Below are 13,382 nucleotides of genomic sequence, written 5' to 3'. Positions count from 1 at the left end.
CCCCCCTGTCATTGAGTTTGGCGGGACAGTTCAGCGTGGGTCATCTATATGTCAATGTCAAAATCAGCTGATCAATCAATGAATTTTCAGCTGCTTCTATAATTTCTATGTGAGTGGTTATAAAACAATATATTTCAAGTAATTTCTACATAAAATTAATTATGAATTTTTCATCAGAAATTCAGCTATAATTATAAATTAATTGTATAAATAAAGTTTTGATGAAATCTGAATCTGACTGACGACGTAAACGGAACGCTGAACTGCGTTGAACGAAGTAAAGTGTCACGAGACGAGTGTCACTGTCATTCTTTGTGCTTTGTGTCAGATTGTTGGATTTTTATTGTTTTTTCCTTTTTGCTTTCATGGAGAAAGGTTATGTTATATTTGTAGGCTGACGTAGAAGATGAAATTAATCTAGGAATTTCACAAGGAATGTCTAGAATTAGAGGAATTGAAACTCGGGCGCCAAAAGATGCGCTGCAAACACGTAGTGGATGTAGCGACATCGCCAAGAGAGCTGCCTGCAATGGCGATCAGTCCTCCAGGTCCAAAGATGACATAGAAAGTATGTATTTTAATAAATGCAGCCTTTATTTATAAGTTGGGTTGCTTGCTTAGTCCATCCTGAGTAATGCTAGAATTGTAATATTGTGTAAATTGGCAAAAATAACCTATTTTGTACAACTTTTTCTAAAATAGATTATAACAATTAAGGTATATACTTTTCCAGGACAGCAGATAAGTGATTTACTCTTGAAGCTGCCAAAACTTGATAAAATATTTGAGGTACACCGTAAGATTGGGGAAGGCACATTCAGTTCAGTGTACTTGGGTTCCTTGCGTCAGCATGCCCACTTGGACGATTCGGAGAAGAGATGGTTCGCCATCAAGCACCTGGTACCCACCGCGCATCCCGCCCGGATAGAGCACGAGCTGCGGTGTCTGCAAGACATGGGGTAATTTTTAATAAGTTACTTAATTGAAATTAAAAATTATTTTATTTAGTATTTTCATAATATTATTATGAATTAATAATATGCCTAATATTATGAAAATTAAATATGATTATTGCTTTCAGAGGGAAAGACCATGTCATCAATGTGGAGTTGTGTCTTCGTCATTTGGACACCATCGTTTTTATAATGCCCTACATACCTCATAGAAAGTTTTCCGTAAGTTGACTGCCACAACAACCACTATTTATTGCATGAAACTGGTATGAAAGAGCAAATTTTAGTCTGGCATGTTAAGCAATGTAAGCAAGCCACCAGCGTGACGAGGTGCGTGTGCCGGCAGGAGTACGTGGGCGCGATGGACGCGGCTGAGTTGCAGCGCTACATGCGCGCGCTGCTGACGGCGCTCCGCCGCGTGCACTCCTTCGGCGTCATCCACCGCGACGTCAAGCCCAGCAACTTCCTGTACGAGCGGGAGAAGAACAAGTGAGTACGAGCCGTGAGAAACTGTCGTGTTGCCAACGGTTGGTAATGTGTACGGTTTTGTTTGGCAGCTACTTCCTGGTGGACTTCGGGCTGGCGCAGCGCATATGCACGCGGGAACCCGCCCCTCCCGCGCCGCCGCCCGCGCACTCCAACGGGCTGCGCAAGAGGCCGAGAGAGGACGTGAGTGCTCTTTTACTCTTCAATGTCTCCTGTCTCTTTAAAAATTAAAATTCATAAAATTCATTTATTTTTGCAAATAGGCTTTAAAAAAGCGCTTTTACACGTCCCAATATTAACCCTACCACTGCTTCGGGACAATAAATGGGCCAGTGCTGAGAAGAAGCAGCGCAAGAAACTCAGTCACTATTGTCAGCCTCCTTTTCAAGGTTTTTCATGTCTATAACTTGTCTGTCCCAAACGCTACTTATCATTAAGGTTCGGACAAACCAACGCGATCACAGCGCGATCAGCCGGCGTGCAGCGATGGCGATCAATGCATTTAGGTCTGGTCGCCATCGCTGCACGCCGGCTGATCGCGCTGTGATCGCGTTGGTTTGTCCGAACCCTTACTAGTTTGTAAGTCGTATTCGGCTGTGCCGTGACCGTGTTGTGTCGGCAGCTGGGGTCGCCGCCGTCGGCCAAGCGCTCGGCGCTGGACCTGTCGCTGCGCGCGCCCGCCGCCCGCCGGACCGCCGACAGCGCCGCCAGCGTGGCCGCCGACATCGTCGCCAGCGTGGCCGGCGGCGCCGTGGCTCCCACGCACACCGTGCCCATAGCGAGGGCCACCGCGCCCACCGCTAGGGTCTCCGTGCCGAAGGTAAGTTTTTTTGTAATAATAATAGTCTGACCTACATTTTATTTGAATACAAAACATCAAGATCTAGAACATTATTATTAATTGTTTAAAATTCAATATACCTTTGTTTAACAGTGGACGTTAAAACTAACTATTTTATGTATACAGAATTATGCAAGTTATAAATACATGCAGATATAAAGACGTGTATAAGCAGTGGCGGCGTAGCATGGGTTGGGACCCGGGGCGGTCACCCCCCTCCCCCCGTCATAAGTCCTAAGGCACCCCCTGGTACCCCCCAGGATTTTGGGGTTACCTACCGATTCAAAGATCGATAGACAATCGCACCCCCCCCCCCCCCCCCCCCCATATCCATGGACATAGACCGCAGATTTGCCATACAGATGCGCCAGTGAGTACTAATCTGCGCGATTTGTGTCACCCTCTGATGCTTGGCACCCGGGGCGGACCGCCCCCCCCCCTTACGCCGCTACTGTGTATAAGTGCCCTGGAAAGGGCCTATGTACTGAACAAACTGTTTGTATTTGTAGAGGAACATGGCGGCGACGATTGCGGGGGCGGCGGGCGGGGCGGGGGCGCCGGGCGCGGCGTGCGCCTGCTGGGGCGCGGGCGCGGTGTGCGCGGGCTGCAGCGCGCGCCCCGCGGCCCGGGCCCCGCGCGCCGGCACGCAGGGCTTCAGGCCCCCGGAGGTATGGTCGCGGGCGGGGCGGGCGCGTGCTGGGGCGCGGGCGCGGTGTGCGCGGGCTGCAGCGCGCGCCCCGCGGCCCGGGCCCCGCGCGCCGGCACGCAGGGCTTCAGGCCCCCGGAGGTATGGTCGCGGGCGGGGCGGGCGCCTGCTGGGGCGCGGGCGCGGTGTGCGCGGGCTGCAGCGCGCGCCCCGCGGCCCGGGCCCCGCGCGCCGGCACGCAGGGCTTCAGGCCCCCGGAGGTATGGTCGCGGGCGGGGCGGGCGCGTGCTGGGGCGCGGGCGCGGTGTGCGCGGGCTGCAGCGCGCGCCCCGCGGCCCGGGCCCCGCGCGCCGGCACGCAGGGCTTCAGGCCCCCGGAGGTATGGTCGCGGGCGGGGCGGGCGCGTGCTGGGGCGCGGGCGCGGTGTGCGCGGGCTGCAGCGCGCGCCCCGCGGCCCGGGCCCCGCGCGCCGGCACGCAGGGCTTCAGGCCCCCGGAGGTATGGTCGCGGGCGGGGCGGGCGCGTGCTGGGGCGCGGGCGCGGTGTGCGCGGGCTGCAGCGCGCGCCCCGCGGCCCGGGCCCCGCGCGCCGGCACGCAGGGCTTCAGGCCCCCGGAGGTATGGTCGCGGGCGGGGCGGGCGCGTGCTGGGGCGCGGGCGCGGTGTGCGCGGGCTGCAGCGCGCGCCCCGCGGCCCGGGCCCCGCGCGCCGGCACGCAGGGCTTCAGGCCCCCGGAGGTATAACATAATAATATTCGTTCTTTTTACTATTGCCCGTTTTGAGCTGAGACGGAAGTGTGATAAGTGAAATGTAGATCGTTTCATCCATGAAGATGCGCTACCATTCTTTCGCTAATGTTTGAGTGTTATCAGTACACGCTAAATCATCCATGAGTGTACATGCACACTACAATGTTCAGATTACTTATTTATTTATTTATTTATATTAGGAAGACCAGGGTTTACATAATTGATTATTTTACAGTTAATAACACTTGATAACCACTTATAGGTCCCCACAGATAGAATTGTGGTGGATATTTAAAGAAATTATAAAAACAGATAAAATTTATACGATACACGATACACCTAATGTTGTAACAAAGAGATAGCAATTTTACCATATTAGAGTTCCCGTTACCTCATATTTATAATAAACAACATGATAAAAAAAAAAAAAAACTTACATGATAGGCTTGAAAAAACGCTCGCTCAGCAGCCGCCTAAGCGCTGGTATGCTAGTATAGAATAAATCAATATCTAGTTCCTTACTCAGTCTGTTAAATCTGTCGCCAGCACGCCATATAAAGCTATTCTGTCTATAGTTAGTGGTCGCCTTCGGAAGAAAAATAAGTGGATTAAATCTCATGGGCCTTAGAGGCGCCCTCAGAGATATTTTGGCTAGTAGGTGTGGGCAGTCAATTACACCTGTGGCAATCTTTTGCAAATATGTGACGTCCGCTATCTCGCGCCTCAGTTCCAAAGGAAGAAGGTGGTGTTTTCTGCAGAGGGGTAGGTATTCTGAGGAATTATAAGATTCTTTCATGCGAAAGCAGAGAAATTTCACAAACTTCCTCTGAATACTCTCCAGTCGAGATATGTACACCTGATATCTAGGGTTCCAAACCTGTGACGCATATTCTAAGTGGCTACGGACAAAGGTGCAGTACAAAATCTTCAGTGTTTTAGCCTTAGTAAAGCCAACAGAGCTACGCATCACAAATCCGAGGGCCTGACAGGCTTTGGTTGCGATATTATCGATATGAGAGTCAAATAATAGCTTCATGTCATGCGTTACACCGAGATCTTTAATACTGGTTTTGCGTTCAAGTGAAGTCCCTTTGAGTGTATATGTGGACAAATGAATGGCTTGTTTACGGGAAAAAGTGACCGCAAAACATTTAGAGGGATTAAGATCAAGTTGGTTGCAAAAGCAGTAATATTCCAAGCGCAACAGATCGGCCTGGAGAGCATCAGCATCTTCTTTTGACGAAATTGTAGTAAAAATTTTCATATCGTCAGCGAAGCAAAGAAGACGAGATGAGTGGAGGCACGAGTTTATGTCATTTACGAAGATTAAAAATAATAAAGGGCCCAGTAGCGATCCTTGGGGCACACCACTGGGTATGGGCACCCAACTGGATATATAGTTGCTGACTACCACAGCCTGAGTACGATTTGAGATATATGAGGTTAACCACCTGAGTAAATCACCTCTAATGCCGATTTTTTGTAATTTCGATAAAAGGATACCGTGGTTTATACGATCAAAACATTTGCTGTAATCTGTATATATGACATCGATCTGTTTCCCGTTGTCCATTGCCTCGGTAATATAGTCATTAAGAACGACCAAATTCGATACTGTCGATCGTCCCCTCAGAAAGCCGTGTTGATAATCACTAAATGCGGTCTTAAGTGAAGCATAGATTTGGTCGTACACTATTTTTTCAAAGGGTACTATTTAAACGAGTGACTGTAAATTTATGTTGTAAGTGTCAAAAATAATTAATGTGGGCTAAAGAATTACTAAGTGAGCGACTGAGTGCGAGTGACGAAAAATCAAAAGAACAGCAACTTACAAAAAAATATTGAGTTCCTTAAAATACAAAATGAGAAGCTTCATAATATTTGAGCGACCTAACGTAAATGCGCCTATTACCGCCAGTTTAAGCTGACTTTGGATAAACGTTAGAAAAATAGATGTAAGACGTGGTGATAGAAAAGACACTTTAATTTATTTATAACAATGATGAAGTAATCTTTGAATTCAAGTAGTAACAATGAGTATTCAATCACACAATAATTAATAAATAGCAATTTAATCTGAAAAAGCAGTTGTTTCTATTACCGACCTATAGACGAGGTGTGTTTCTATTAACGTTTTTTCTGTTTCTATTACCGACCGCTAAGAATATTGCTCTTCAATTGGGTATATTCCAAAGGGCACGGGTTCGAATCCCGCTCAGAGGCTTGGGAACCACTAGATTTTTTCAAGTTAAATTTGTTTTGCTTTTAGTTTTAGTTAAATTTGATTTTTTTTTTCAAGTTATTTTCTTTTATTTATTTTTTTATTATTAAAAGAGAAAAGACACGCTTCTCGAAAATAAATAAATAATCAAGCAAAAATAGTAGAATAATAAATTCCTCTATTATACACTGATTACGCGGTAACCCGGTGTCCTAGTGAGTGTAGTGGGGGTCATTATCTATACTTATAATAAATCTGTAGAGAGGTCAATTCTGTACATGAAATATATTTTCAAAATAACTATCAGGGGGTGATTAGTGATCAATACTGATGCCAAAAATGAAATCAGTAAAAATTTTGTCTGTCTGTCTGTCTGTCTGTCTGTCTGTCTGTCTGTCTGTCTGTATGTTCCTTATAGAAACAAAAACTACTCGACGGATTTTAACGAAACTTGGTACAATTATTCTTCATACTCCTGGGCAGGTTATAGGATACTTAGGAATTCCCACGGGAACGGGCATTAGCGGGAAAATCCTTTTGTATGAAAAATCTAAACCGCTTAAGTTAGACGCTTAAAATTTGGCATGCAGGTACCTTAGTAAATTTAAAGCTTAGTTACAACAGGATATTGCAAAATTCCCACGGGAACTGGAATTAGCGGGAAATTCCTTTTGTATGACTGACTCACTGACATACCCACGCACAGCCTAAACGGCTCAACGTAGGCACTTGAAATTTATAAGGGACGTAGCTTAGGTACCGTAGAGGTGCACTAAGAAAGGAATTCCCGAAATTCCCACAGGAACAGGAATTACCGGGAAAATCCTTTTGTATGAAAAATCTAAACCGCTTAAGTTAGACGCTTGAAATTTGGCATGCAGGTCCCTTAGTAAACTTAAAGCTTAGTTAAACAGGATATTGCGAAATTCCAACGGGAACGGGAGTTAGCGGGAAAAAACATTTTTATGAAAAAATCTAAACCGCGTAAGATAGATGAAGGGGGTAAAACGGGATCCACGCGTACGAAGTCGCGGGCGGCCGCTAGTTTAAACTATATTTGAGTTTTAATAAAATTTAATTTTCATTTAATATTTTATTTTTATTAGTTTTTGACTTAAATGTTTTTGATTTTAATTATTGTGTGTAATTGTGTATTTTAATTTAAACTATGGACACTGTCTGTATAATTATTTTAAATTATTTTTTTATTATTCAAAAGATCTTAAAAAGTTACATAGCAGTTGTGATAACGCATGATTGGTTTGGTGTCATGTCATAAATGTTATAGTCCAGTCAATAAAGCATTATAGATGGAAAACTGTAGAACACAATTTCTGACTTCAGGACTTTATTTAGACTAGTTAGGAGGTGAACATAGCAAAAGTCCCCGCCCTTAGCCCTTGAGCCGGCGGGGAGAGGGGGGTTTAAAGGTGCCACTTTTCGGTTTTTCGCTTAATCCTCGGAAACTATGCGTCCTAGTGACATGACTACTTTCAACCAAAAAAAGCATATTCAATTTGCTACAGATGAGATCGACAAGTTTTTCTATAAATTGTATAGTATTCGTGGCATCTGCTCTAGAAGGTCTGTAATATTGGAAATTTTATTTTTGTCTTACATGTTCCCATCAGGAGAAAATCGACTAAATCAACATTGAGCAATCATTCTAGACATGCGGGAGCATGTTAAGCCTAGTTCCAGCGAGGGGACTACACCGTGCGTATATTTAGACGAATCACTTTGAGCCACTTTTGAATCCTCATCACTCAAAAACTACTGTGCATTAACACTTCAAATTTGGCTCATGTGTTGAGACTTACAAGATATACATCAGTTTCAAATTTCATAAATATGCCTCAAACGGTTCTTTAGATATTGACGTCCAAAAATCTACATGTCTGACCTATAGACCAAATTCTAACCACTTCCAGATGACCTCGAAGGTTCAAATTTGGCATCCAGAAAGGTAGTTATGTAAATACAAAGGAACAAATAAAAAACCAGTAAATTTTAACATTTCACATGTGATAGATAGATAGTAGTGCTCTAAATATCGATTTTTGAACGTCAATACCTAAATAACCGTTTGAGGTATATTTATGAAATTTGAAGCTGATGTACATCTTGCAAGTCTCAATACATGAGCCAAATTTGAAGTGTTAATGCACAGTAGTTTTTGAATGATGAGGAGTCAAAAGTGGCTCTAATTGGTTCGTCTAAATATACGCACGGTGCAGTCCCCTCCATGGAACTAGGCTTAACATGCTCCCGCATGTCTATAGTGTTTGCTCAATGTTGATTTAGTCGATTTTCTCCTGAAAGGAACATGTAAGACAACAATAAAATTTCCAGTTTTACAGACCTTCTAGAGCAGATGCCGCAAAAACTATACACGATATAGAAAAACTTGACGGTCTCACCTGTAGCAAATTAAATAGGCTTTTTTTGGTTCATAGTAGTCATGTCACTAGGACGCATAGTTTCCGAGGATTAAGCGAAAAACCGAAAAGTGGTACCTTTAAACCCCCCTCTCCCCGCCGGCTCAAGGGCTAAGGGCGGGGACTTTTGCTTTGTTCACCACCTAACTAGGCTAAATAAAGTCCCGAGGTCAGAAATTGTGTTCCACGGATTTCTCTCTACACCGTCGTTAAGGCATTCATTGACTGGACTATAGTTATACAGGGTGACTTTGTTATCAGTATCCAAATTTTTTTAATAAGCTCGTTAGAACAATTTGACAATACAACTTTATCGTAATTATTTTTAATTGTGGTATTTTTCGCAAAAAAAAAATTGAAAGTCTAATTCGCGGGTGCCCATATCTTAAGTTTTAAAAGTTATTGCTTATTTTCGCTCACCATTATGTCTATTAAGATTTGCAGTTAACTGTGTGTACATTTTTTTCCATGAACGAAGCAAATTTTTCACGTGAGTCAATTTGGGAACCGCGCGCAGCGGATGATAATAATTAAATATGGAGAAAAAAGTTTTGTTTTCTTTACGTAAATCAATTAAGTTACTGATTCTGAGTCGATCCTGAAAATTTGGATACTGATACAAAAATCACCCTGTATACAAAATAAAGGCTTATAAATCTTCGCAGGTGGCGTTATAGTTATGAGGCGGTAATAGAATTAAGTATGAATATTACTTTATTCTATTAGCGACCGTAAAAAAAAACAGTAACCAGCTAAAATATCTACTTTAATGAAGACATGATCAGTGAAGTATCATGTTTATAAGGTTGTATTTTATATCAAATAGGTACTAATTAGAATTTAACAGGTTTTTATAAAATCTATTGTCATACATTATTAGAGATATTCTTTAATGTTCATTGCAGTTTTATGCCAAACCTATGACAATTAACGTATGGCGTTAATTGATTTAACTATGTGAAATATTATTATGAATCGATCAAGACAACAAAATAGAGGTTAAATGCGTAATTAAAGATATAAATACTAAAATAAAAAAACTTTATCAAAATTCTAACAACGCCATGGGTCGTTATTAGGAACCAAATTATGAAAAGTGTTTCTATTACCGCCCTTATTTAAAATTGTATTTAAGCCACAAAAATACAGCGAGAGGGCTATATTGAGGGTTTATTAAGGAAACTAAAGTACGAATTAATATTTTTATGCAAAAACATGTTGGTATACTCATTTTAAATGTGTTAAAATCGCTAATTAATAACAAGGTGCACCTTAAGTAGCTGGGAGCGCGTCAGTATGGAAAGTGCGTCCGTTGCGGGTGCGTCCCATTTAATGTCAAATAACTCCGTTTACTGGTTATTTACGAACACAAACTTTAATCGTTTTGATAGTCAATAGACATATCTAGATATTTTTTAGGTAACGTGTTTTCTGGAACCTGTTATTATGTCTTTTATGAAAGAAAGAAAAATAGGGCGGTAATAGGATACAAATTTTGGGGGGTCGTTAATAGGCGCACTTACGTTAATATTTCATTGAGTGTCAACGTTAGGTCCTGCATTTTTTTCAATATTTGGCAAATGCTTTTTTTATACTGAGCGGTATTTTTAACTTTAATGAAGTGTTTCGAATGCAAAAACTACTTTGAAAAATACTATTATGAGCAGCGTATTATGAGCCCACATTTAAATAAAAAATGATCTTATGAAATAAATATTTGACGGAACACTATTCTAGTAGCGAAAAAAATAAATCATTAAATTTAAGGGTAGGTAATCAAATGAAACAATGTATGTATTACGAAAAATGAAATAAATTTGTATTTTCTTAAATCGAATCAACAAAAAAAAAACAAAATAAAATAAGTCGCTTCTGTCAACCCAAAAAAAAGTAATCTTATTAATAAGGTTCATTGATTGGTACCTATGAGGATTGAGGAGCTCTACTAACTCATCGTCACTGTAAGATAAGTGCTGGCTTGGACTTAGCGGGCCGACCTCGTTTTCTTTTTTGTCCAATAGGTATCAGTTTTGCTCTTGGTTTGCTTCCAGTGGCGGTGTTGTTAGTTTGAGCCGAATTGCTAGACTCAAAACGTGTTTGCATACATATATTTTGTTAAAAATTCGGGACAATCGCCCCGCCCCCATTCGAATACGCGCGCTGTAACAATCTGTAGTTTTCATTAATAAAGCGTATCAAAATAAAAAACATGAGACCTCAAATATAATATCAGTAACCAATAATCATTAATAAAGCAGCTCACAAAACTTTGCTTAGAATTAACTTTTTTGTAGTTCGTTCAATAAAACCTCAATTAGAAAAATCTAATGTATCTTCATATTAAAGTTGCCCTCTCTGTATTTCTAGTCGCTCACTTAGTAATTTAGTCGCCCGGATAGTATTTTTATGTCTGAAATGTAATAATCAAAACCCACATTTTGTAAGCTTGTTCTGGATTTTATTATTGATCAATATTCGTCGTTAGTTTGGTAAATTTTTCGCTTACTCAAATTCATACCGCTCAAGGTATTAAAACAGTATGCCATCATCAGTCGCAAAGTTATTTTTTAGTCGCTCGTTTTATAATTCCCCTTTTTCAAATACCTTTGAAATTATACAGAGTTTAGAGATCGGCCTGTAATTTAAGACGTCAACCTTGGACCCCTTTTTATGAACTGGTGTGATGAAAGCTGATTTCCAAATCCCAGGCACTGAGCACTCGAGGAGAGATTTTTGAAAGAGGAGACAAATTGGTAAAGATAATGCCTCGGCACAGTTAATTAAGATCGGTGCGGACAGAAGATCAGGGCCAGCCGATTTGGAGGGATCCAGTTTTGAGAGTAGCTTCTGAACTACGGTTTGGTCGATCTCTATTGAGGAGACATCGCACGCACTACCGCCAGATAGGTCATTTGGGGACATTACATGTTGGTCTAGCGGTGACAAAGGAATGTTGGGGTCTAAAAAAGTAGATTTGAAATAATCCGAGAATGCATTACAGATATTTTCACCTGTGTCGACCATGGCATCCTCATACTTCATGCTGCTGGGCATGGAGTTACAGTTGCGGCGCGACTTAATGTAAGACCAAAAATGTTTGGGATTGGTTCTAATAGAATCTTCTACAGATGAAATGTAATTATTATAACAAAGCGATTCGATGGTTTTTACTCTTTTACATAATACTTTATAGGATTCAAGGTCGCATCTGTTTTTATAAATTTTGTATTTATGTTGATACTTGCGCTTTTCTTTAATGGCTTTAATTAGTGATGGGGAGTACCATTTAGGGTTTGAGTTGCTATAGACCAACTTGTGAGGGATATATTTATCCCGTAGGGCATTTAGAATCGAGTAAAAAGAACTAACTGCACTCTCAAGCGACACATCCAGAAACTTACCAGACCAATCAATGCCAGATATCTCCTCATTCATGGAATCATAATCAGCTTTATCATACCTGTAGCGTATTGATGGCGATGTCTTAAGAGGGTCATAGGCTGAAAAACATAAAGAAACCGTCAAGGCGCTGTGGTGGGGATCTATAGGTACCAAGGGGTCGTCACATTCACTAACTATTACTTCTTCATTCGACAATACTAAGTCTAGAATTCTTCCGTACGAATTAATAATACCATTATATTGTCGGAGGTGACACGTATTGAGTTCGTCGATTAATAGTTGTTCATCCGGAGTACGATAGTTGTTAGGGGAAAAAGAACCCATGGCATCGGGGAGCCAAGCTATACCACTAAGATTAAAATCACCAATAATAAGAAAAGTGTCGAACGGGTGAGCTAAAATAATGTCACTTAATTTAGTTAAAAAATTAGATAGTTGCAGAGAGAAGGTGTTGCCACGGTTTTGATTACACAAATATAATACACATAGGTGAATTCTATTAACTTTTTTGGTATTTTTACATTTAACCGTTAATGTTATCCACAAATCCTCAGCGGAGGACTGGAATTGCTGTTGTGTAACAACAGATAACTCTTTACGCGTTGCCACCAACACACCACCGCCGCGACCCTGTCCCGTAAGGGCATAGTCCCGGTCCCGCCTCCAGACCACATACCTACTATCGAATAACTCCGTGTCATTACACGGATAAAACTCCCCGCTTCCCTCGACCAAAAACGGTGGGGCGCGTCTTCTTGGATGAAACGAACAATAGTTAATTAGTGTTTTGAATATTTGTTTATTGTTTGCCACACTTCAACCACTTCAACTTTGCACTGGAACAAATGAATTCTGAACTTCATAACTGTGATACCTCGAGAAGAGAGTGGATCTTTCCGCCCGAACTGTCCGCCCACCGTTCAGACTGTGTTAGCTGGATGTAAGAGCTCTTGCCCACGGCGACTTTTTGTCGCGCGTTTCGTAAACGAGCGACAGCATCGCTACTAATGCGCGTTAGTCACTACAGTAGTGATGCCAACGCGCCACAGCGGCGCGACTGCATCGCTACAAAAAGTCGCCGTGAGCGAGGGCCCTAAGACTGTTTATGTGCGTCAGGTGCTGCTGAAGTCGCCGGCGCAGAGCACGGCGGTGGACATGTGGGCGGCGGGCGTGGTGCTGGCGAGCGCGCTGACGGCGCGGTACCCGTTCTTCCGCGCGCCCGACGACGTGGCCGCGCTGGCCGAGCTGGCCGACCTGCTCGGCACCGACGCGCTGCAGGCCGCCGCCGCCAAGCTGGGTCAGTGTACTCCACACACCGATTCAAGCAATGTGTACACACTTTAGGGACTCCCACTAGTGTCGCCGCGACGCCAATGCTGGGCGCCTGTCGAACGTTGGACGCGGCGCTGGCGTCACGTTATTTAGTTTAAAGAAAGTTGGTGCGCCGCGTCTACGCTAGCAAATTGGCGACGTTCGTGAAACGCTAGTGTAGGGAAGGCCTTAACCCGTTCGGCTACTGCTACGTACGAATCCGCTCATACACAGTGAACGGACGTTTTAACTTAAGACCATCCTAACGATACATCGTAATATGACGAAGGAGCATAATTACTTGGTAAAAAAAATATTGAATTTGGATTGTTGGTA

General features: G+C 42.7%; 1 protein-coding gene across 1 annotated transcript; it reads left to right on the top strand.

The window, feature by feature from the left end:
* The first annotated feature begins 281 nt into the window (after window positions 1-281).
* LOC135085768 (cell division cycle 7-related protein kinase-like) lies at window positions 282-13,079 on the top strand. Its single transcript, XM_063980572.1, has 7 exons — window positions 282-568; window positions 734-959; window positions 1,082-1,175; window positions 1,300-1,442; window positions 1,511-1,622; window positions 2,062-2,259; window positions 12,852-13,079. The coding sequence occupies exons 1-7, from the start codon at window positions 436-438 to the stop codon at window positions 13,077-13,079; spliced, it is 1,134 nt and encodes a 377-aa protein (XP_063836642.1). The 5' UTR covers window positions 282-435.
* The last annotated feature ends 303 nt before the right edge of the window (window positions 13,080-13,382 follow it).

The sequence above is a fragment of the Ostrinia nubilalis genome, chromosome 2 (assembly GCF_963855985.1).
Source record: "Ostrinia nubilalis chromosome 2, ilOstNubi1.1, whole genome shotgun sequence".
Classification (NCBI taxonomy): domain Eukaryota; kingdom Metazoa; phylum Arthropoda; class Insecta; order Lepidoptera; family Crambidae; genus Ostrinia; species Ostrinia nubilalis.
This window is presented reverse-complemented; position numbering and strand designations above follow the sequence as displayed.